This window comes from Bombus affinis, chromosome 2 (assembly GCF_024516045.1).
Source record: "Bombus affinis isolate iyBomAffi1 chromosome 2, iyBomAffi1.2, whole genome shotgun sequence".
NCBI classification, from domain to species: domain Eukaryota; kingdom Metazoa; phylum Arthropoda; class Insecta; order Hymenoptera; family Apidae; genus Bombus; species Bombus affinis.
The window spans coordinates 17,107,112-17,129,129 of record NC_066345.1 but is presented as its reverse complement, the minus strand read 5'-3'; the positions used below and the strand labels follow the sequence as shown (position 1 = coordinate 17,129,129).

At 47.4% G+C, this 22,018-nt stretch overlaps 1 protein-coding gene across 7 annotated transcripts in view; it reads left to right on the top strand.

Moving 5' to 3' along the window:
• Positions 1-704: 704 nt before the first annotated feature.
• The window catches only part of LOC126928780 (box A-binding factor-like), a 32,739-nt gene continuing 11,425 nt past the window's right edge, over positions 705-22,018 (top strand). Inside the window, exons 1-3 of one of the 7 annotated variants that reach the window (XM_050744538.1) lie at positions 705-777; positions 17,283-17,742; positions 17,998-19,293. In XM_050744538.1, coding sequence (XP_050600495.1) covers positions 720-777; positions 17,283-17,742; positions 17,998-19,293 — 1,814 coding nt within the window. In that variant the 5' untranslated portion in view covers positions 705-719. Of the gene's footprint in view, positions 778-1,240; positions 2,190-10,384; positions 12,165-12,184; positions 15,821-16,862; positions 17,168-17,282; positions 17,743-17,997; positions 19,294-22,018 lie in introns of those variants that run through there. The other 6 variants (XM_050744536.1, XM_050744539.1, XM_050744540.1 and 3 more) reach the window with 6 other exon arrangements.

The following is a 22,018-nucleotide window of genomic DNA, read 5'->3' as shown; positions in this document are numbered from 1 at the left end:
ATGAAAGTACAGATTATAAGAAGTCATGGGACAACATGAATCATCTTTACAAACAACAAACACCGAAAGAAGGTCATAAGAAGGTCGAGATTCTTTTTCTATATATATTCAGTATTTATATACATATTTTATATATATGCAAACTTACATAGTCATTCGTATTATTATCATCGATCGGTTGTTGTTATTTTGGAAAAATTTGAAAAGCTCGTTGAAAAGATTTTCATGGCTATAGGCTATAATTGGTAATTTATTTGTGTGAAGCGCCTAGTCTGGGTTCAAGGAAAAAATAAGTTCCATGAGTCACTGAAAAGATCCATATCGAAGGGAAAATTTATGTCAATGAATAACCGACGTCGACTATTTTGTATTCTGTACACATCATCATTGTATTTGCAGAAGGAAAAGTGTTTGCTTTTATATATACGTAATAAATGAAAATTGGATACGAACTGAATCGGATTAGGAATGGAAAACGGGAATATGGACTGGGGAAAAATTTCCGAGCAACGTTGTCGGTGCGCTTAAGGTACGTACTCATGTGCGTTGGTTAGACGTCCAACTCGTCTAAATATTTCATTGAAATATTAGTCGAAGGGCATTCGAGGAATATTAATTCGATTGCTGCGTATTATTTGTAGCACGGCGAGATTAATAATTGAGGTTGGAAGGGCAACAGCGTAAATTAATTAGACACACAAAGGCACAGAGGTAGATGGATGGGGTGGAGGTATCGTGGATCGAGAGAAGGAGAAGAAGGGGAAGGAAAAAAAGAGGGTAAGAGAGTAGGAGGGAAACTGGCAGGGATAATGATAAGGAGAACGAGGAGTTGACGAAGGGGCGAGGTAATGGAGGAGAAGCAGCGACTATATATGTTTATTGGTATACGTTTGCATATATGTACGTATATACGCGTACGATTGATAAGAAAAACACGTTGGAAAAGAAAGGAAGCGGCGCATGCGCTTTTCGCGAGGATCGACGTGTGTCATGGAACGCGAACGTGCACGAGGCGCGTATACGAACAGCGTCGATCCAAATCGATCAACGACGATGCGATCGAATTGATGGTGTGCAATTTTCCTTGGTGCCATTCGCGATATCCCCACCGTAGAATGCGAATAAGTTGTCGATCGCAGGGGAATCGAAACTTCCCCGGTCAGCTAACGTTAGGCCAAAACAGTCCTTCCGAGGTATTTGCCGTCAGCTTTCTTGTTCTTTTCGAAAATTTGTTCACCTTGGTCGTCTCGTTTCCTCCGAAATTGAAGTGCAACGCATTCGGGTTCGTGCTTGGCTGACACGCGCAATCCGATTCGACTCAAGTCGATCAAGACTCGATTCGATTAGATCCAACTCGATACGATCCAATCCGATTGGATCGAACACCATTAGGCTGAATCGATTTAACTCTATCCGATTTGATTCGATCATCCACAGAGTTCTATTTCTCTCTCTCTCTCTCTCTCTCTCTCTCTCTCTCTCTCTCTCTCTCTCTCTCTCTCTCTCTTTCTCTCTTTCACACACACATACGCGCGCACATATGCACACACACGTATATGCACATGCATACATACTCCGTTATGCATGCTCTCATTCTCACTCTATCGGTTCTTTCGCTCTTTTGCTTTCTCGCTCTGTCGTTCTTTTCGTCGAGTGCCCTCCTTGTTAGCTCCACTCTGCTCACTGGTCTCCTCTGTGTACATAATGCACACCAGCCTCGCTACCGATCTTAGAACAGTGGTCAACGCGTACACGATCCTAATCGGCAAACGGTGAAATTTGAAGGAACCTTTGAAGGGATTGCGAGTAATAAGATAATTTGTATATCGTTGGGATTTGCAGCGGTTAAACAAGTGTTGGCTGTGTTGTAAATTCCCGTTTATGTCACTTGTTCTGTGAAAGTACAAGCAATCGTGATAGCCAACGAGTTTCTAACCTCGACTGTAGTATTACGAGTATACAAGTGTGACACGAAAAAAGTAACGCGCGAAGGGACGTTCGATTCGAGATTCGAACTTCGAAAAGTTGTCGAAGTTTCGAGAACGATCCGACCGAAGATTCGTCCAACGGAGGAGTTTGGCTTCGCGCGGTACCGACATCAAGAAACGGGAGAGGGATGAAGAGTAGGAAATCCGATGATGAAATTCGTGAAGAAATGGCGAAACATCGACGACACATCGACGAATACGGTGAGCGTACTGATTCGGTGATTTCGCGATCTGCGTTTGATCGATTTAGCGGGTCGGCAGACACTAACGGTTAGCGAGCGATTGGAAACGATTCGCGGTCCGTTGATCGAATAGAACGAAGGAATGTTTAGAGAATAGTTTTGGAGAGAAGGTGACAAAATGAGAATGGAGAGGAAAACGAAAAAAAAAAGAAAAGAACAAAGCGAGACTGCACGAGTTTCGAGAGCGTCGGAAAGAATCGGTTAACAACGGGCCGCGGTGGTCCGCGAGTCACTGGAAACCTGGGGCCGATCGTGGGGGATGTATATACGTTGGATATCAGAGTGATAATTCTATTACTGGTGACGATAACGCGATGTACGCGTTAATAACTGTCGTCGTTGCGTTTGCGTTTGCGAATCGGCCTACGAGATTTTCGTGAACGGCCATAGATTCGATACGACGCGATGCGACGCCAGGACGCCGGAACTATTCCTCGTTCGTGCTATTCTCTTGTTTTTCTTTTTTTTCCCCGCTACAAATTTCGAAATATTTTCGATATAGTTCGGCAATTGACACTCGACGAACCGCGTATCAGATATACCGATATCGTATATCCTAAACAAGACGACGTAACCCTACCAAGATCTTTTCGTGGAATTTTGAAAATTTGTCCAATGTATTTAGGTATAATCATTCAGGTCGAACGAACCCGAGTAAAGTAGGAAGAAAAAGGGAACGAGGTACGGTTAAGTTCGTAACGCGTATTATTTGCACGTTCGACCATGTTTTTAAAGCCGGTCTGAATATCGGCAAATTTTTTATTTTCCTTTCGTTTTTATGGAAACGGGGTTTTCCAGCAAACTTTTTCTATTTTTAATCGACGTCGGCTCTTGGACGGATTCCATACGACGTTCAGAGATACGAGATCCGAGATACGTGGCAAACATCGTATTAAAGTCGCAGTAGCAATTGAAATTGGTTGGTAAAGACAAGGATCGTCGTCGAGAGATGGAATTTTTCGAGCGTAAAAGCTGTGAACGCGAAGTTCCAATGTTATTTTACAGGGTCCAAGTCCAATCCTGTTATCAAAGTTTTTTTACCATACGATGGACGTGTTGTGTCGTCATGGGTCAATGTACGCAACAATAGCGCGATATTAGCGTACTAGCGTTGAAAGTTACCCGTTAAATCAATTCGTTGCCGTACAGTTTGCTCGTATATGCAGGCGTTTTCATAAATTCGACAAAAAATTCCAATAGCCCTTCGTGCTCGATAAACGATCCGTGGAAAGAATCAGTTTAGAAGGGACTACCGCGTGTCGCGATATCTCGATAACCGATACGTTATTCGTAGATTATTCGTAGATTATCTGTTTAGCCGATATCGGCACGCAACAGGTAACGACGAGAGAAGAAAGAGGAGGAGAAAAAGGAGGAGGATGCGCTGTATCATGGATGTTCGAAAATGGCCGCTACGATGAAACGCTGCGAATGGTTAGTCGCTAACGCGGTTGAAAAGAATTCCTTTCTCTCGGCTCGCTCCGCCTTAATTCCACCCGTTGTTCGATCAAATCGCTCGTAGTAGCCCTTCGAAAACGGCGGAGCGGTCCTTTGAAACGAATCGAAGTATCGAGTTCGGTGCACGGATCTCGTTTCTTGGATTTTCGTTGTTTCGATCGACACGTCGGTATCCGTTTTTAGTTCTCAGCTTTCAACGATAGGTGGTTATAATTTGGCGAATACGCGAGAGGACGCTGCATAAAGACGATACAGTTGTCGATGCAACAACATGGCGCGAATTGCGTAATACGCAAAAACGATAACAAGATTCGGTGGAGGAGCGTCTCTTCGAATCTTACGATTCGTTTCTTATTCCATTCGATATAACCTGGCGCGATTATTTCGCTCAGTTTTGTATGCAGGGACCGTCAGAAATTTGATAGACGCACGAGATAGACGGATAGACATATAGATTTGGTGTGACGAGTTTTCGTTCTGGTATCGCGATTAGATCGATCTCGTATCAAGGTTCGTTGTCGTTAAACACAACCTTCCTCTTCTCCCATTCAAGAGTCGGCCAAGTAGCGATTACATATCCCATACACCGCGTACCCTATACCCCATACCACGTATCCTATAGCTAGCGCATACCGCATACCGTGTTATTTACGATCCGTTTGGTTGCCTATTGTTTTCGAGTTTCTCGAAACGGTTCGCTCGGTTAGAAATCGTAACTCGCGAACGATCGCGAAATATTCCGAGCTACGTTGCTGGAGTTGCTCGCTTAAACTCGCTACGTATACGTATATATACTTACTTACTTACTTACGTTTACTGCTTATTCGCTATTCGCCGCTTCCATCGGTATCGAACAGTCCAATTTAAATAGATTCGCTCGTTTATTTTCCATCGCGTATTTTTCACCAAGCGTACCGTTACGTTCGCGAGCTGATTTTTACGTGCATACATAGCGTGTTCAAGGTTACTTGGACTGCCATTAGTCGAAAGAATAAACTAACGCGCGTATATACGTATGCTTGCAACGATTACGAAGGCCGAAACATTAGAAGGCTAGCAGGCTAAAAGACGGACATACGTTTTATTTACTTTAATATCCGTCGCCGGCGACGTCATCCTTCGTAATAGACTTTGATACTATATATTTGCAAATCGGAAATACAGTTTTTCCTCTAACGATAAGACGGAAAAACGAGCGAGCGTGTTCGTCTTCCTCTGTTCGAGGTTGTCGTAAAAAATTAAAAGAACGTGGAAAATCGGTGTCCACGCGGAAGACTGTAACGATCGATCGATCGATCGTAAACCAAAAGACATTCCGGATATCGGAGTAGCATCTGATTTTGTTCCCTCGAGGCGTCTTAGAAACAATAATTTGTTTCATACTAATCAACATGACGCAACTTATGCTTACGTTAATCGTTTCCATCGCGTGCTAAATCGCGTCAAGTCTTCTCGTTGCAGCATACGTCTGTTCGTACAAACCTTAGTCTCCTTAAAATGTTCGTTTTAATTTATTTCATGCTTCTATCTACATCTTTAACTTATATATGTATATCCATATGTTAACGTTAACACTCCTCTTACTTTTACTATTTTCTACGCCAAAGGGTACACTTTACTTCCAGTTCAAACAAATAAATAAAGATAAAACGAAATAAACTTTCGAGTCCGCTAATTTCGATGCGACGCGATATCCGACGCGCGCGATGTCTTCTATCTCGACTGCGTGCTAGGTGGAATAATGGTTGTTCCATCGAGCAGCATGTGTATTAGCTACGACATACCTACGAGTTATCTCACGGTACACTGTTCTTCAATGAAGAAACGTTTGGCATCGTTGTATCGGTCCGCCCACTCTCTCTAATTTTGTCTAGTCCAGATCCAAATCCGTGATCGGGTTTCGAATCGGTTGAACGGTACGTGATCATCGCGAATCAATATTTAGATAAAGAGCGTTTGCTTTGCGAACGTCCTTTTCGCGTTAGTCTACGTCGTTAGCTGTCTACGTCGAATGTTTCTCTCGTTTTTAATTGCAGACTCTGCTCTGTCTCTCCGGTCTACTTTCTTCTCGCCCTCCTTGGTTTCGTTTCGTATCGTCGCGACGATAATTTCGATCGAATGCATCAATTCGATGCAGCGAACCATTTTTCGCTTTGCTCTATGACAAGAAGTAAAAATGAAAAAAAGAAAAAAATGAGTGGAATCGCGATTCGAGTAAGTTGGGAGCCACTGTCGGTGTGCAACTACTCCAGATAAGGTATCGGCCGACCGCCGGTCTGCGATAACGCTTCGCAGCATGACCCAACGTAACGCGCATCGTCCTGCTTAGCCTCGTTTCCTCCTCCCTCGTTGGTCTTGGTCCGCGTTTACTTTCCGCTGCCGCTGCCACCATGACGGCCATCGTCATCGTCATCACCACGATTGCTGCCACCACCACCACCACACCACACCACCAGCATTGCCACCGTCACCGTCACCACGGTTGCCACTCCTCGTACTTTCCCGCGACTCTCCTTCCCGCGTACCGTACTTACGCCGTACGCCTGACTCGAAAAACGAATAGCGTAACGTATCGTGTTTGCGTTCGAATTTTTGCCAATTCCTAGTCACGCGTTAGAAATACGTTCTATTCGTTGCAAGATAAACGTCCATGACCGTTTCGCTCTTCCGAGCTTCGTCTCGCTTCTTCGTTAAACCTTCTCCGTCCCCACACTATTCTTTTAACATTGCGCATCTAAAACTACACTTTCGCACGTGTTTCAGCCTCGTTATTGGTCGCGAGCGCGAACGTCGACAGAGAGAACGTCGATCGAGAACCTAGAAATATTTCGTCGTACGGCCACCGATCGCGTTATCGAACTGTCCGCGAGCGCGAGCGCGTGCCCATCGCGATACATCGATATTCGGTACCGGCTTTTAATCTTCTAACTGGCGAGTGGAACAGATTTGTCGAGTCGATCGGCTGCGATCCGAGAAGGATTCGTCGAACGTTTGAGAAAGAGAATGGGAGGCGGAAGAAAGCTTTTACGGATAAGGGGTGGAGTATACTTTTGGAGTGCAGGAGGGAGAACATCGAAACGATAGAAACGATAGAAGCGATAGAGACGATGGAGGTGATAGAAACGCTTACGTATATCGAGCGTCGGAGACACAGCACAATTCCCGGTGATAGGGTAATCTTTCATGGACAGAGATTAGCCAAGGACGCGCAGATAAACCGCGACATTGTTGGCATTCTTTTCTTTCTCTTGCTCCTTTAACATTCCTTCCTTCTCTCCTTCTTTTTCTTCTTCTTCTTCCTCTTCCTCTTCTTCCTCTCGTTTGGCGCCAAGCTGTTCGGCCGACGCTTTCGTTAGCTCTGCGAAATGTTTTTGCTCGATCGGGCAATTCTAGCGGATCGTAAGAGAGTGCGGAAGAGAGAAACCGTCGAGGCACGTACACAACACGTTCCTCCGTCGAGAACACGGTGTGGCCACCTGCGAGCACGTTTATAGGGGTGTGCCTCGCACACGAGTCCTTTGCAAACGCGGTTCTTTTATTGTCACGTTGAAAGAGGCAGCTGAACAATCCTCACGGAGCGTAGGCGAACATGTTTGTTCGTAATCGAGAGACGAAATCGCCGTATTCGTTGCGATCGTCGTGATGGTCGTCGCGACCGTTTGCCCGATCGTCGAAACGACGATGGGACGATCAGCGATGAGAGAGAAAAAGAGGTTATTTTCCCACGTACGAAGCGAACAACGGAAACAGAAAGTTGGGGTCAAAGTTGGAACGAGCGAGTGGCGTTTCGTATGGTTGGCAGGTTTGCCGTTTCGTGCCGTACGTGGATGCGGGTGTTATCGCGAGGACGCCGGACGAGTCGAACGCCGTGCGAGTAGGAATCGTTTTCGAACGAGCGGAGAACGGGTTCGGTATGTTGTCGTCTCAGGTTTTCCCGCAGGGAAAACGCGCACCGAGCCGCGAGTCCCTTAGGAACGCGAACACCGCCCCGAAAACGCCCCCATCGTGTTGTACGGCCGGTTATCTACGCGTACCAGACGCGAGATCGGTTCATCGGTTTCATACGTTCAAACTTGCCAACCCTCCAACCGAAAGCGGCTCGTCCTAATTCCACGAGTTTGTTTCCTCTTACTTCTCTCTTTTCTTTTTCTTCCACGAACTGTCGTATATTTTCGCCCTTCCTGATTCTTCGTTCGTTCTACGATTTCTACGATCGGTATCTCTCAACGATACGATTCGTTGTAGGAATGTGAACGATAGAACGGGCCCATCGGAAATCCGCCAACTGGATATCCGTGAACCGTCATTCGTAAACCTTTTCCAGAGGCGAATGTCGCGATACCAAAGTACTCGACGAACTAATGCCATCTGTTACTCGCGGTTCGAACGATTTCAACTACTAGTTCGTAGCTGCGGTAAAATTATCGAAATCGGCACTCTTACGCCAACAGATTGTCGGATGACCACGCGTTTTCCGCGAATCACACTGTTTTTCCCAAGCAGAGCCTTCCCCAGACACAGTAAAAGTCAGATAATTGACTGTAGATTATGGCGAATCACGGTGTTGGTGAGGCTGCCTTAACCTTCGCCTAGTTAAACCCTTGATAGTGCGCAACCTTGCTTCATCACGGAGAGACTCATGGAGCAACGTCGCCGCGTCCCCTCCCTGTACCTTTGGTATTTTGTAAACGTAGTAAAAAGTCTAGGAGACGTTGACTCTTGTCACGCGGTTTTGGAAAAAATTTCCATAACCGTAATGAAAGCGCCTCTCGAGAAGCCATCGCGGTTATTTCCGTGAAACCAAAATTCGTTCCGTCGAACAAATTTTCTCCGTTGCGAGGAGTTCGTCGGAAACGACAGCGTGGCACGACGCCAAGTACGCACGATGTAACGCGTGTCAAGAATTTTTGCTCTTTCGAATTTTCGAAAGGAACGTGAGAAATGAATGATCGTAACGTGTAAACCGATGGTAATGCGATGGAACAGGACAGTAAAATAATAAGGTGACAAATATTTACGGTTGTCCTTTCGAAAAGCTTAGTCGGTCGTCTCGCTGGACGAAAAACTGTACGCGCGACCACGTATCCGTAGTTTGCGCGCGGCTTTGTTACCCAAACGTTACACCCTTTGTCGGAGAGAGAGAGAGAGAGAGAGAGAGAGAGAGAGAGAGAGAGAGAGAGAGAGAGAGAGAGAGAGAGAGAGAGAGAGAGAGAGAGAGAGAGAGAGAGAGAGAGAGAGAGAGAGAGAGAGAGAGGGAGTCTGCAGATCTCTCTGTCTCTCGCTGGAGTAAGAACACGGAAGCGAGGAAGGGTCGAGGAAAAACAAAGGACGTTTTCTGCCCATCGGTTAATCCCTGTGGGATTCCAAGCTGGGACGATCCGCGATTTTCCGATGTAACAACTTTTCTTTTCTCATCGCACGTATCTGCGACACGCTCGTACGTTTGGAGGACTAATTTTGTTAATTACCGAGTCGGAATTGCGCGATTCAACGACGCAGCGTGACGCGATGTGACGAGACGCGATACGACGTCACGCGACGCCAAGTTTATCGTTGGAACGTTGATTCATTGTTTGCGCGGGAACAATCGACCATCACCGACCAAGAAACGAGGCGTTTTGTCTTTCGTCTTTTCGCGGAAAGAAACTCGCACATAGCGGGTGGTGGTAAAACGATTTAAAGCTCGGCAAGCTGAAAAAGGTAACGGGAACTATTCGTTCTCCCCTGGTCTCGTCCCGGGCATCGAACGACCGCTCGCTCCTTCTCTACGTTTCTTTCTTTTTCCTTGACAAACGTAGATTTTGTTATCGCTCGGGGACAGGAGTCCGGCAGTGAAACCGGATGTCCGCCCGCGCGCAGGATGTGACGTCAAAACTGCTGCTCGATGGCAGACCGGCGAATACCGTAAACCTACCCACCCGTCCGCCTCTTGCCTGCTTGCCTGTTAGCCTGCTTGCCTGCCGCCTTGCCTGCTGCTTTGCTTGCTTGCTTTGCCTGTGCTTTGCCTGCCTGCCTGTTTGCCTGCTACGCAAACAATTTTTCGCCCACCCCACACTTTCATTCGTTCACCTACGACGTCGGTTATACACCGATCTTTTTTTTATTATTATCATCCCTGTTCTGTTTATCCTTGCTCTCATCGTTGCATTTCTATTTCCATTTTTTTGTGGTCGTCCCAGTTTTTCTTGCTTATTACGTTCGTATAATTGTCGTAATTGTCGTGCAATTAAAAGCTATTGGCAAATATGAAGGGAGAAGAACGTATTTCCATGAAATCTAAAATGTAAACGTGCATATGGACGATCCTGGAAAACGCATTACTTCAACCCTTATTTTTCGATTTGACCGTAAACAGACGAGGTTGCCCGTTTCTACAAAAACAAAGGAACGAGTACCGTTTTCTAAACTGGCCCGTACGGACCCAGTTTCATCGTTCTCCCAAGTAAGAAGACCGCGAAACCTGACTATTTGTTTATTTTGACGGCTCGTTACCATCCTTCGAAACGCAGATCGCGAGGGAAGCCGTTGGCGCGATAAGATCCTCGACGTCGCCTCGATATTCGCCAACCTGATTTCGAGATACGATTTATCTTTGAGACGAGCACGTAATTGAGAAAAATCGGTGAGCGACGTTTGCTTCAAACGACTAAGACTAAACTAATCAACCGTTTCTTATTCACAGCTGCGGGCGAACGCTAGAAAATTAACTCGAAAATCCCCCCGTCTTAATACCCCATTACCGTCTCGATGTGAATATAGTGGAGCACTGCTGACGACCTTCGACCTTTCGACGACTGATTTATTAGCGTTGCGCTCCCTCTGCGTCTTCACGCACTTGTTTCCTTCTCGCTCTGCCTCCTTTTCTCTCTTTCTGCCTCGCTAACTCCCATTCTCTCGTTAGCTATGTGGCTCCGCCGGCTATATACATAACTCACTCGCCCCGAGCGTGTATGTATGTAACGTATAATGTATATGTTTCATCTTCTCTTCGAATGCTCGCTCCCATCGTTGCCGTGAACTCGATCCAACGAAATCATATTTAAACCGGGCAGATCAGTGGGTCGATACGCGTCGATCTCGACGCTTATTATGCACAATGTTTGCTGTAAATACGTAGTTTTGTAAATAAAGCGCTTTTGCAAGCGGAAATTACTCGTTCTTATTTTACTTTATTCGCAAATATGTTTCAAGAAAATATTGCGCCGCGTCACATTTTTATCGATATCTTCGATCGATTTCCGAATGAAGAAGACGCGACGACGTTTTCAACGCGAAAATTATACGCAATACGAATATTTCTACGATCGAGATATAACGTCGAGCGAACTCGGTAACTTAACACCCGTCGACGAAGACTACTAACTATCGGAAACGAATTCAACGGTGGCGAAATTTCCAAAATTTTGCTTCTTTATCCACTAGTTAATACAACGTTCGATACTCGTTGCCAGACATAGCGCACATCCTATACCTCTCGACTCTCATAATTACGACGTAGCTGCAAGTAATCTTAAATCTTCCGGCATTGAGTAACGGAAGAAAACCTAGTAGATGTAGATCCTAGATCGCTGATTTACCGAATGTCCAGGTGGACAGATTGCGAATTGTAAAGTACAAAAATTGCTGAAAAATTACTCTCTTCTACACGGTAACATTTCACCACTTAGGGCTATTTCGACTAAATCGAATTGCCTACCTCGTTAACCATGGTTATCGCTATTCTATCTATTTGGGTAATCCTTATTATCGTTAAAACATCTCTTAAAGCGTTCGTTAGTGGCGGACAGAAAGAGGTTTATGTAATAAGAGTTACGAAAAGACACGGTAATTTTACAAAATCTGTTTACGCAATTTAACAAGACGAAAGAATAAATATAACACATTTATTACTACAGAATTACTATATTGCCACAGAATGGATGAATGCTATCAACGTGGTAAACAGTCGTTAATATACAACTTACTAAGATTCATAGTGTATCAATTTGAAAATGTTGTTTATCTTGACTTAGTTAAATATACTTTTAGCTTTTATATTTATCGCGAATTTCAAACCTCTGTGTAACGTCTTTCTCTTTTTCTTCTCTTCGTCCCGTATATGTTTACGCGTGTAATTTATCTCTCTCCGCATCAAATCTTAAACCAACTGGTTTAGCTCGTTAATAACGACGATAATAATAATATTCATCGTGCTGGTAGTCGTTCGATGTCACGATCGAAGTCGAAACGAACCAGTTCGCTTTCCGGACGACATTGCTTTATCCGAACAAATGTAACAACGTAAGAATGTAAAAACCATAAGCTAACAAGTTCCAATAGAAGTCTACTTTTCTTACGTAACTCCGTGCGGTTGACCGTCACTGTGTCCGTTCCACCGTCGCATCGATAACGACTTACGTTAACGTTTACGTCGATGCGCTAAAAGTGGCGCTTAACCACTTGGTTCGGAGCTGAAGAAGAAGAAGGAGGAAAAAAAGTAAGAGGAAAAAAATCGTAGGGCGAGCGTGCTTTAGTCAAGGGTAAAGGAACGAAAGAGCAAGGGGAGGTAGGAACATGTCCCATAGCGCGATCGGTTCCCTTCTCGTGTTACGCCACGCAGTCTGCGTTTCGTTGTTTCGCGGCTCGTGACGGCTGACACGTATCACGAGAGCCGCACGAAAGAAACGGACTCGCGTAAATCTCGATGGATGCATCGGTGGCAAGCTTTTACCGAAAGAGAATTCCCGATGCCTGTATTTACGTCGTTATCGAATTTCGTCTCGTTTAGTTTTGTTTCGTTCATGGAACGAGGCTGCCAACATATCGCGTAAAATAGAAAACAAAGTTGAAATTTATTGTTTAGTTATTCAAATGTATTATGGCAGTATCACGTCGTTTACTAACATAGACTATAGCCCGATATACGTTTGCACGCGCGGAAATCAAATAAACATACGTTAAAGAAATACAATTCCACGCTACAAGTCGGTGCAAGATACATTTAAACGAAGTATTTTTAGCAAAACAGACGAAGCGGTCAGCGTAGCAATTTGCATAATTAAGGATACGGTACAACGGGTCCAAACAACCGTACCTTGAACGTATATCGCTGACATAAAAAAAGGTTATACGGGTAACAGCATTTGGTACAGAGAGAAGTCGACATATATTAACGAACAAATGATTAACGATCGATAGAAAGTGACATATGGAACGGGAGTTGGAATTGGAATTACGACTTTTACAACGGTTGCTGATGTGTTTCTTAAAAGACGAGCAGCGTCGCGCAAGAACTCGGGTAAAAGTAGACGAGCGAGTAAACTGCAAATGCGACCGATACAGCTACTGCGGACATAGTTGATCCTGTACAGAGGCGTGCGAAACAATGGAACATTTAATAATGGAATAATGGAAAAACGGACGTGGAAAATTTCTGGGCAGCCTGTGTAGTTGTTTACGACGTTACAGGCAAGCGTAACGTCGGCTATGAATCTACGTCGTTCGAACGTAAAGGATCCGAGGGATGTTAAGAAATAAAAATTGAAATCGATGCGAAATTTATGTGGCGATCCTCGTTTTTCTTCTCTTCTCTTTTCTTATCGTAACGCGTGGACTTTACCGAGAGTCGCGAGTTGTACGCTCTTCTCCGAAACAAATATGTCATTTTTTATCAAGATGCACGAGCGTGGGGGTCGCGTGGACCAGTAGCAGTAAAGTCGCGCCGATCGCTGCGCTCGCGTTCTCGTGTCTCGCTAAAGTCTATTTTCTTAATTTATAGATACGCGGCCGTAATTGGCAGCTTTCAGGATTCATAAACGTTTTTTTCCCTCTTCGGGACGTTGGTCCGATAGGCTGGTCGGAAAGTTAATGGGGCTAAACGAATACGAGACCGAGGATAGAGCCGTGTTCGACCATATTTTGGTAAAAAACACGACAGAAACTCGACACCTAGCATTCTCGTAGCCGCGTCGTATTAGCTTCGAACGGATTCGACTTGGTCGCAACTCGACCATTTCCAACGATCGTAACGCTATATATCTCTACATAACCAAATAGATGCGCGCTAGTTTTCTTTTTACGATCGCGTATTCGTCAGACGCGGAGAAACGCGAAACACGTAGGTTCTTGCCTGTACTTATACCGTACCAATACTTGGACGATCGTCGATCGTCGATTCGTTTTCACGTATCGTTCGTAGGTTCGTAGTTTGTAAGTTCATATTCGTTTTATCGTCGTTCCCCCTTCTGTGAACTCGTTGCAAAGATGGTCGGCATTGTTTCCTTGTTGGAGACGCCGTTAACGATCCTAACCGCTACGTTTCTCTTTTATTCTCTCTTTCCTCTTTCGAAGGGCGAGCAGTCCGCTGGAATATTTGCTTTCCTTCCTTTCTTCCTCGCCTGTTTTTTCTTTTCTTTTCTTGCATCGTGTACGGATCCTTCTCGGTACGGGTAGGTCGTGCGTGGACGCGCCTTCTTTTTACACCGTTCCAGGTACAGCGTTGGATACACGTTCGTCAACTTTACCATGGCAAAAGCTAATCGCGCGTCGCATTCCTCCCTCTTCCTGGTCCCACGAGCGGAACTCTGAATTATCGTAGATTTACAACTACGGATCTACGATTTTACAAGCTTATTTTTTAGCGACAGATACAGATGCACCAGTCGAGATACAGAAACGAAGAACCGCTGAGATAAACGAGGGTTACCGACCGCCTCCGTTCCTCTACCACTGTCGTGAATGTACTTACTTACACATATTCATGTACTCTAACCCTCTCTCCACCCCCTTAGCTCGTCATGTTCCATGCGATATCTATCCACTGGTTCAATTGGAAAACTCCTTCGGATCGAGAATATCTCGATCGGGGCTGTTGCCTACTTCGATAGATGTCTATCGAAAGAATTACCGTTTCGCAAAAACCTATGCCGTAATTGCCCGCAATTGCCCGTAATTGCTCGTAATGGTCGTGTGCCGTGCTATTTCGTATTTCAGTCCCTGTTTTACTTGGAACGATATCCGCGTCGTTACGGAAGGGCAAAGTAAACAAAGCGGTAATTTAAAGCGCAAGATTCTCTGTTCGGTTAAGTCGAAGCACCTGGCCGGTTTTCTGTCGAATAGGTTACGCCGAAAACGTATACCGGCCGATTGGCATCGAACGTAAAGCTGGACTCGAGATCTATCCGCGTAAGGAACGTTTCGTCTTTGTACAATAGCGTTGTTGTTCTATCGCGGAACGTACCGTCGTTGCTCTTCTACTTGAAACGCGCGACCATTCCACGCTATTCTACTTTGTTCTAATCCATTCCGCGTCGACCCACGGTTTCAGAAGGGAGGTCTACGCTATCCTTAGCTAATTCGAGGGCAGACTACCAACGTAGTTTCCGTATATATCCACGCGTTCGTCTTGTTGTTCTCCAGCGATTGTACCGCATCGATGCTTACGTATATCGTCCTCTTATTGTATATCTACTCGTAAATAGGGATCGATGAGTTGAAACAAAGTTATTTTATCGCATCGTAAAGTGTATTCCCGGAGGAAGCGGCGAGATCATGGGAAAGGGATAAAGGAAGGAAAGAAGGGAAAATAAGAGCAGAGAAGATGGGACGAAGATGATAGGGTGAGAAGGAGGGAACGAGAAACGGGGAGAGGATGAAGAAGGTCGAGATAAAGGGACTATTCAATCTCTGAAAATCTCGTCGTAAACCGCATCGATGTGCGCCGTCTTGCTCGTCTACGTTGCGGATAACAGTGAACGTTTTTATGGGGCCAAGAAGATAAGAGCAACCTCTGCCCCCGTTGTACAAAACGTCTTCCGCTCGGCCAACGGAATCTCTTTTCTCGCTACCACTTCTATGGGGAACGTTAACCTCGTTTCTTTGGCTGAGAGCATTGTAAGAACCGCGCAGCGAAAGAACGATGAAATATTCGACGGCTCTCGGCTAAGATTTACGACGCGCCTATGTATAACGAAAGGGTGGTCTCTCGTAGTCTTTTCGCGTACGCGTGTAACGAGCCAATACTCGCTCAGAGCCACTGGCTAAACGATAAAAGGACGAGGTGGAGGGAAACAATGTCGGAGAGATCGATTCTTTACTTTACAAGGGCGACGTTCATTCCACGCAGCTACTCTCTACCAGCAATTAATGGAATAGGTGAGGCAGGCAACGGGATGAGACAGCGATAGGTTCGTGACCGATATGGTGCGATTTGGTTTCGCAACGCGAGCGAGAAAGAGGTTTCTCGGTGGTTTGCGCGGCGTCGTATATTTTCTTCGTGCAGATTGATTAATCGGGGTCGTGACTTTTGCGTCTTCGCAACTCCGCGCTCCTATACGCTCTCTCATTGACACGACTAGACTCGATTCGATTCGATTCGATCCGATCGTAGCCGATTCGAACACGCAATAACGGAGTTCCGTTATCGACGCGTCAATTCCATTATTCCAAACATCGCTTCGTCTTTGAACTCTTAGCGAAAAATATATGCACTTTTTCGATAGAATTGGCGAGTCGCGGTGGAACGGAGCAACGTCAGATAATCCAGCGAACCTGACCTTTCCAATTCGATTAACTAGCGTCAATAAGGTCGGTTGAATGTTAACCGACGACACAGGGCTTTCGAGCAAAGATACCGCGCACAGATACGTTTCGATCGTTTACGAAGTTTCCGCGACTGTCTTGCTTTTCCTCTCAAAACGTACCTTCGTATTCGTACCTTTGCATTTGCCTGTGTTTTATGCTTCCGTTACCGTATCTCTCCGCCTCCGCCACCGTGGATGTCTTCTCCTCCCATCTCCCTTTTCTTTGCTTCTTTTCTCTCAATCCTCCAATCGCTGTTTCAACCCTCTGTGAATTTCCCCCTTTTGCCTCCGGTTCGAACGTAGCGTCCATAGGGATCGTCGAAACGACTTCGTTGCTTTTTCCGATCGTACACGTGTATCGCCCTCGATAAGGACGATGTATCTCGATAAGACGAGGTTGTACGTACAGGGACAGCCGGTAAACGGTGTTTCCTGTGAAACCGATCGAGAGAGAACGAAGGAAGACGAAAGTGGAAAGAAAAAGATCGAAGAATATTTCGTCTACCCGCTGGCTATCGTACAGAGTAGTATAGTAGAACCGAGGTTCGATTTTCTTTCTTTTTCTCTTCTCCATTGGCACCTGGGCAGGCGCGTCGGCTAGTTTTCTGTTTTCCAGCTGAAAAATATAAACCGACCGATGCAAAGCGCAAACGCGTAAAATCATATATACGAGGAGAATGTGAGCGAGTTTGCACGATCGCTAACGAGCTACAGATAACGACGACGAATGGTTATTTTTGTACCGTAGCGGTTAGCAACAGTTTGTTGGCGTGTGTCATCGAAACGCCTCGAGCAGCATATTTTCCATCTAATCGATCGATCGTGTATCGGTTGACCGGTTTTCGTCGTGCCGTGATTGCTATGATACGTGGCAGCGGCGATGCTGTTACGTGGTTCGCAAGATCGAAAGTGAATGCTGGTAGGATTTTGCGAAATCGACGATGCTTTGGACGATCGGAGAAATCGAGCCTCGAGTGGTTCGCTCGGTCGATCGATCGTTTGGTTTAGCCGATCCTTTGCATTGGTGTTGACAGAGTTGACGGAATACATGGACGACACGGCGACGGACTACGCCACAGAAAGGAAAGCGAGATGCGTAAAAGTGGTCGGGGGTAGCGTGGAAGGGTACGACGACCAAGAATCGATCAGGCTGATGCGAATCGAGAGCGGGAGATCGGTAGCCGTGCAACTTTTTCGACAACAGCAACAACTGGACGACCAGGAGAGGGAAGAACGGCAAAGGCAACGACAACGGCAACCGCAACGCCACCAACAGTTACCTTACGAAAAGCATGGAACCGAAGAAGGCGGGGACATGGTAGGCGGGCTGGAGGCGGGACAGCAGGAAATTGAAAATGGCGCGGTCGAAGAGGCGAGTAACGCCGAACCGGTGGTTACGATTCTCGTCTCGACGGAACGGGAAAACGACGTCGACGCCGTTTACGGCATGCACTCGCTCAACTTCGTCAGCCAGGATTCCGACGTAGGAGAAAGGTGAGCAGTCGGGGAACATAGGCGCGTTCGACCACGAATAGGGGCGCAGGTATCGGACGAATCGTTTCGACGCGTTACGTTACACGGTCGGTCGAGTAATCGCGTTCAACGATCCGTCCTTGATCTCGAAGCGACGAAATCGAGCGATATAAGCAAGCGGCATCGTTTTCGCTCGCCGAGCGAAACGATCACGGCACGTTCGAGCGTCGAGGCAAACGCGAAATATTAACGAATTATCGTGTGTCGGTTGTCAAGGGGTTATCGCGATCAGGATTCGGGCGAGTACGGGGGCGGCGATTCCTCGAAACAGGAGGAGCAGCAACAACAGCAACAGGTCTCCCAACCCCTTTACCAGCAGCATCACCAACAACAGCAGCGTAGGCAGCCACAGCCGCAGCAGGACCACCACCTCCACAACCCCCACTACGATTACGACCACGACCACCACCACCACCACCACCAACACCAACACCATCGGTCGGAGTACGTTCAACTAGGGGCGAGAGAAGTATCGGTTACCGAGGGTGGGGATAACGGACGGTCGGGCGAGGTCTGCGCGTTGTCGGAGGAAAATCGGGCCGGCAGTCACGCGCTTCGCTCTACCATGCATCGTTATGGTAGCGAGTCGCTCTCGCCGACTGCGACCGATCACCACCACCACCAGCACCATCACCACCACCACTCTCAGCGCCACCACCATCAACAGCACCATCATCACCAACAGCAGCAGCAGCAGCAGCACTTACAATCGGACGCGACCCAACAAAGTGTGGTACTCTCTTCGGCAAGTCATCGTCATTTGGAGGAACAAGAAGCGCATTCGCTCTCGCACTCGCACTCGCAATCGGTGCCTCATCAAGAGACGGACGAGGATACGGAGAGAACGAGTGGAATTACCGCTGCCATGAGAGGCGCTCGTGGAGATTTTACCCTTGGTATGTTGTTTCCGAATCTTAGCACCACCGGTGCGGCCAGTTCGGCCGGCGACGTCGGTGCGAACGACGGCCATCAACAACAACACGGTCACCATCATCATCATCATCACCACTTGGAAGAAGTATTACCGGATGCCGCGTATCTCCAACATCAGATACGGGCGAGCGGAGGTGGTGGAGGTACCGGTAACGGTAATAACGGCGGTGCGGATGGCGGGGGCGGAGGTGGCGGTGGCGCGGAGGGTAATGGTGGCGGTGGTACTGGTAGCGGCGGCGGAGGTTCACCGACTCTCCGAACCGGCAGTTCACCGGGTTCCAGTCGCAGTCCGCACGACGATCAACAACTATCGTCGCCTCATCGTCAAGGACAATCGGAGGGAGGAGGATACAGCCCGAGCGAGCACGGTAGGCAATCGTACGCTCACTTGACCGCTATGCAGCCACCGTCTTCGGTTCAAGCCAATCACGGTCTCGGCCAGGACACCAGCGATCGTGTATCCGATCAGCTATACATGGACTCGATATACGCTCATCACACGGTAGGAACGGCTCATCATCATCAAGATCACGAGGCAGGCTCGTCGACGCCGCATTCGCCTACAGGCCCGCTTTCCAGGTTAGTAGCAGTACGCTCTCTGTTTTTCCATCTGCTCGACCAACGACGACAGCGCGGTACGACCGTTCTTCGTTCCATCCAGACATTACGCCGTTCGATCGTTAAATGGAGAAATCGCGCGGTCCCATCTGGCGATGCGTTGCTGCGCCGTAACCCAGGCGCAAGAACCGCGCGTGGTCATAGGACGTGAATATACCCGCTCGAAGGTTTACCGTTCGCAAGAGTATTTACACGGCGGCTTATGGGATGCACGCTTCGTGTTTCCTCGAGTATTGTATACGTAGGCGATACAAAACCAAAAATAAAGCCGAACCGACGATGGAATACAGTGTGACGCTTCGCCGGCCCTATGCTAACAGTTTTGTGAAAATGAACACAACGCCCTTTGGTGTTTGCCGATGATTCGTCCAGGCACGAGCCGCCGTTGCCGTCACCGCTCGTCCTCCGAACGTTTTTTTCCATCGATAGTTCTACGTCCGCTTGAATTTTGCAACGTGCGCGGCGCGACCGTAGTACGTTCCTCTTTTGTCTGTGGATCGGCGAGAAATTCGCACGCCTCGACGCGAGTCTCGGCGAGTCGAGTACGGCATAGGATTTGTACCAGAACCGGAGCTCGGTCTCTTCACGCTGCAGCGATAAGAGTTTATTGACTCCGATAGAAACGATTCTTCGATCGCGCGCGTTGTCCGTGTCTCGCGCGTCGGCAGAACGAAACGTTATCGGCAGCCGTGTCGATTACGCGCATTGCATTTTCCGATTCATCGATGTTCGCCGATTCGTAAAACGGCCAACTCGAAATCTCGTGGGCTCGGTTTCACAGCGTATACGCATGCGTAGCACGCGCGCCAGCTCCTTGGCCATTTTCGTGTTTGTCGATTTCCTCATGCTCTGCGCGCGTGCACAGGGGCCACGACCTTCGAATTTAGATATGGAAAGTTCGGGTGCAGAGGACAATCCGTGCTTTTCGTTTCTCTTTTTGCGGGATATATCTCGTTGCCGTGATTATATTGCTCTAATTGTAAGATCCGAGATGACGTAAGGTCTCCTCTTCTATTTACTGTCCACGATCTCGTAACCCCGTTGTTCTTCTTTCCATTTCTCTTCTTTCCTCTCTGCAGGCTACCCGTGAAAGCACACTACTCGATCGTTACTCGTTCGTTACTCGTTCGTTACTCGTTAATTACTCGTCCGTTATTTGTTTGTACGTAATTCGTTCGACGCGTGGCAGCATAGCTATAGTCGGGAACGAAAAAAGAACGCGTACGTAGTATGTAAGCAGTCAGTAATCGTTGATCTTTGACGCAAAGTTCGTCATCGTGAATCATCGTGCAGGGTTTACAGTCCGACAGAGTCGTACCCATCGCGTTCTGAGAAACCTTTTGGTATCGTGTGACATGACGACGGCGACAGACTCGAGAAAGAACGCGTTCTTGCGTCCGAGGATCGTGAGGGTGGGGCAGACGTACGACGCGCGATATACGTCGTTCGTAAGTGGTAGTAGTTCTTGGTCGTTCAAACTCTCGTGGTAAACGGAATAGACGAGAAAAACGGGCAGATCGAAACGGCGACGGATGCGACGAAAGAGCGACGCGAAGCAGCGGTGAATGTTTTTACTCGAGCGGTACGAACGCGATCGATCCTCGTGAATGAAAGTAACTCGAGACGGCTACTCACGGCTCTTTCTTTTTTTTTTTTCAAGCTTTTCTTCGCGCAACGCGAGACGCGGTTCGTTGGCAGAATTATCGCGCTCGCGATGTCGCGTCGCTGACGATAGTTATCAATGGCACGATCGTTTCGTGCAAGTACCTGCACGTGCGGTTACTTACTACGCGTAGTAGGATAGGCAGCTACGTTATCCGTATCGTAGCTTTTCGTCGGCATGTCGCTTCTCCGACGTAAGCTGGCTCGTTGGGGAAGATTAGAAAGAAACGAGAATAGGTATAAGAGACCAGGAAAGGCGGTCGGCGGTCGACGGTCGCAGGATCGGTGGTAGATCGGCAAGCGCGGAACGATGGTGGGGAGTTGAAAAGAACGCGCGAGAGAGCGTTAATCGAGGGCGGGAGCGAGGTATCGCGAGAGGGGAGGCGAACGAACGTAGAAAAGAAACGAAGGAAGGGAGAGATTCACGGAAGGGGAAATCCTGACCACGTTCGAGGACCTGGAACGCCATTCGCCTCGTACGTTTCCCGTAAGTACGCGTTGTCCGTTTCTGTTCGGCGAAAGAATCGTCGAACGAGATTGCGTTCGGTTCTCGCGTCCGAGTTTAGTCGCCGTAGTATAGCGAGAAGCAAGAAGACGAAGATCAAGAAGGGCAGAAGAAGACCGAACGAGTCGCGAACGAGCAAAGGCTCTAGGTCCTTTCGGGCAACCACGCGAACGACGTTATGCAGTGAGTGTTTTCGATAAACGTTACCTCTTCCTTGGTTCTCGTTTAGCTCGTTTAGCTGTTCGTTTCCTTTCGAGAGATCGCGGCGCCGACCAGGCAAAATCGAGGGACAAAAACGTTCGACGTCGGAATCGTGACATATGTCGCTTTCCAGCCTATCGGCGACGTCCGTCTCGCGGCGATTCTCGTTTCCCGTGTTCGTTCAGGTTCTCGTCCTCGTCCTCCTCGTTCCCCTCCTCTTCGTCATTGTTCCATCCTTTCACCCGCGTAGCTCGTTTTCCTCGCAAAAATAGTCCTGCCACGTTCCACGTTGCTTCTCGTTTTACCGCACTGCGATGT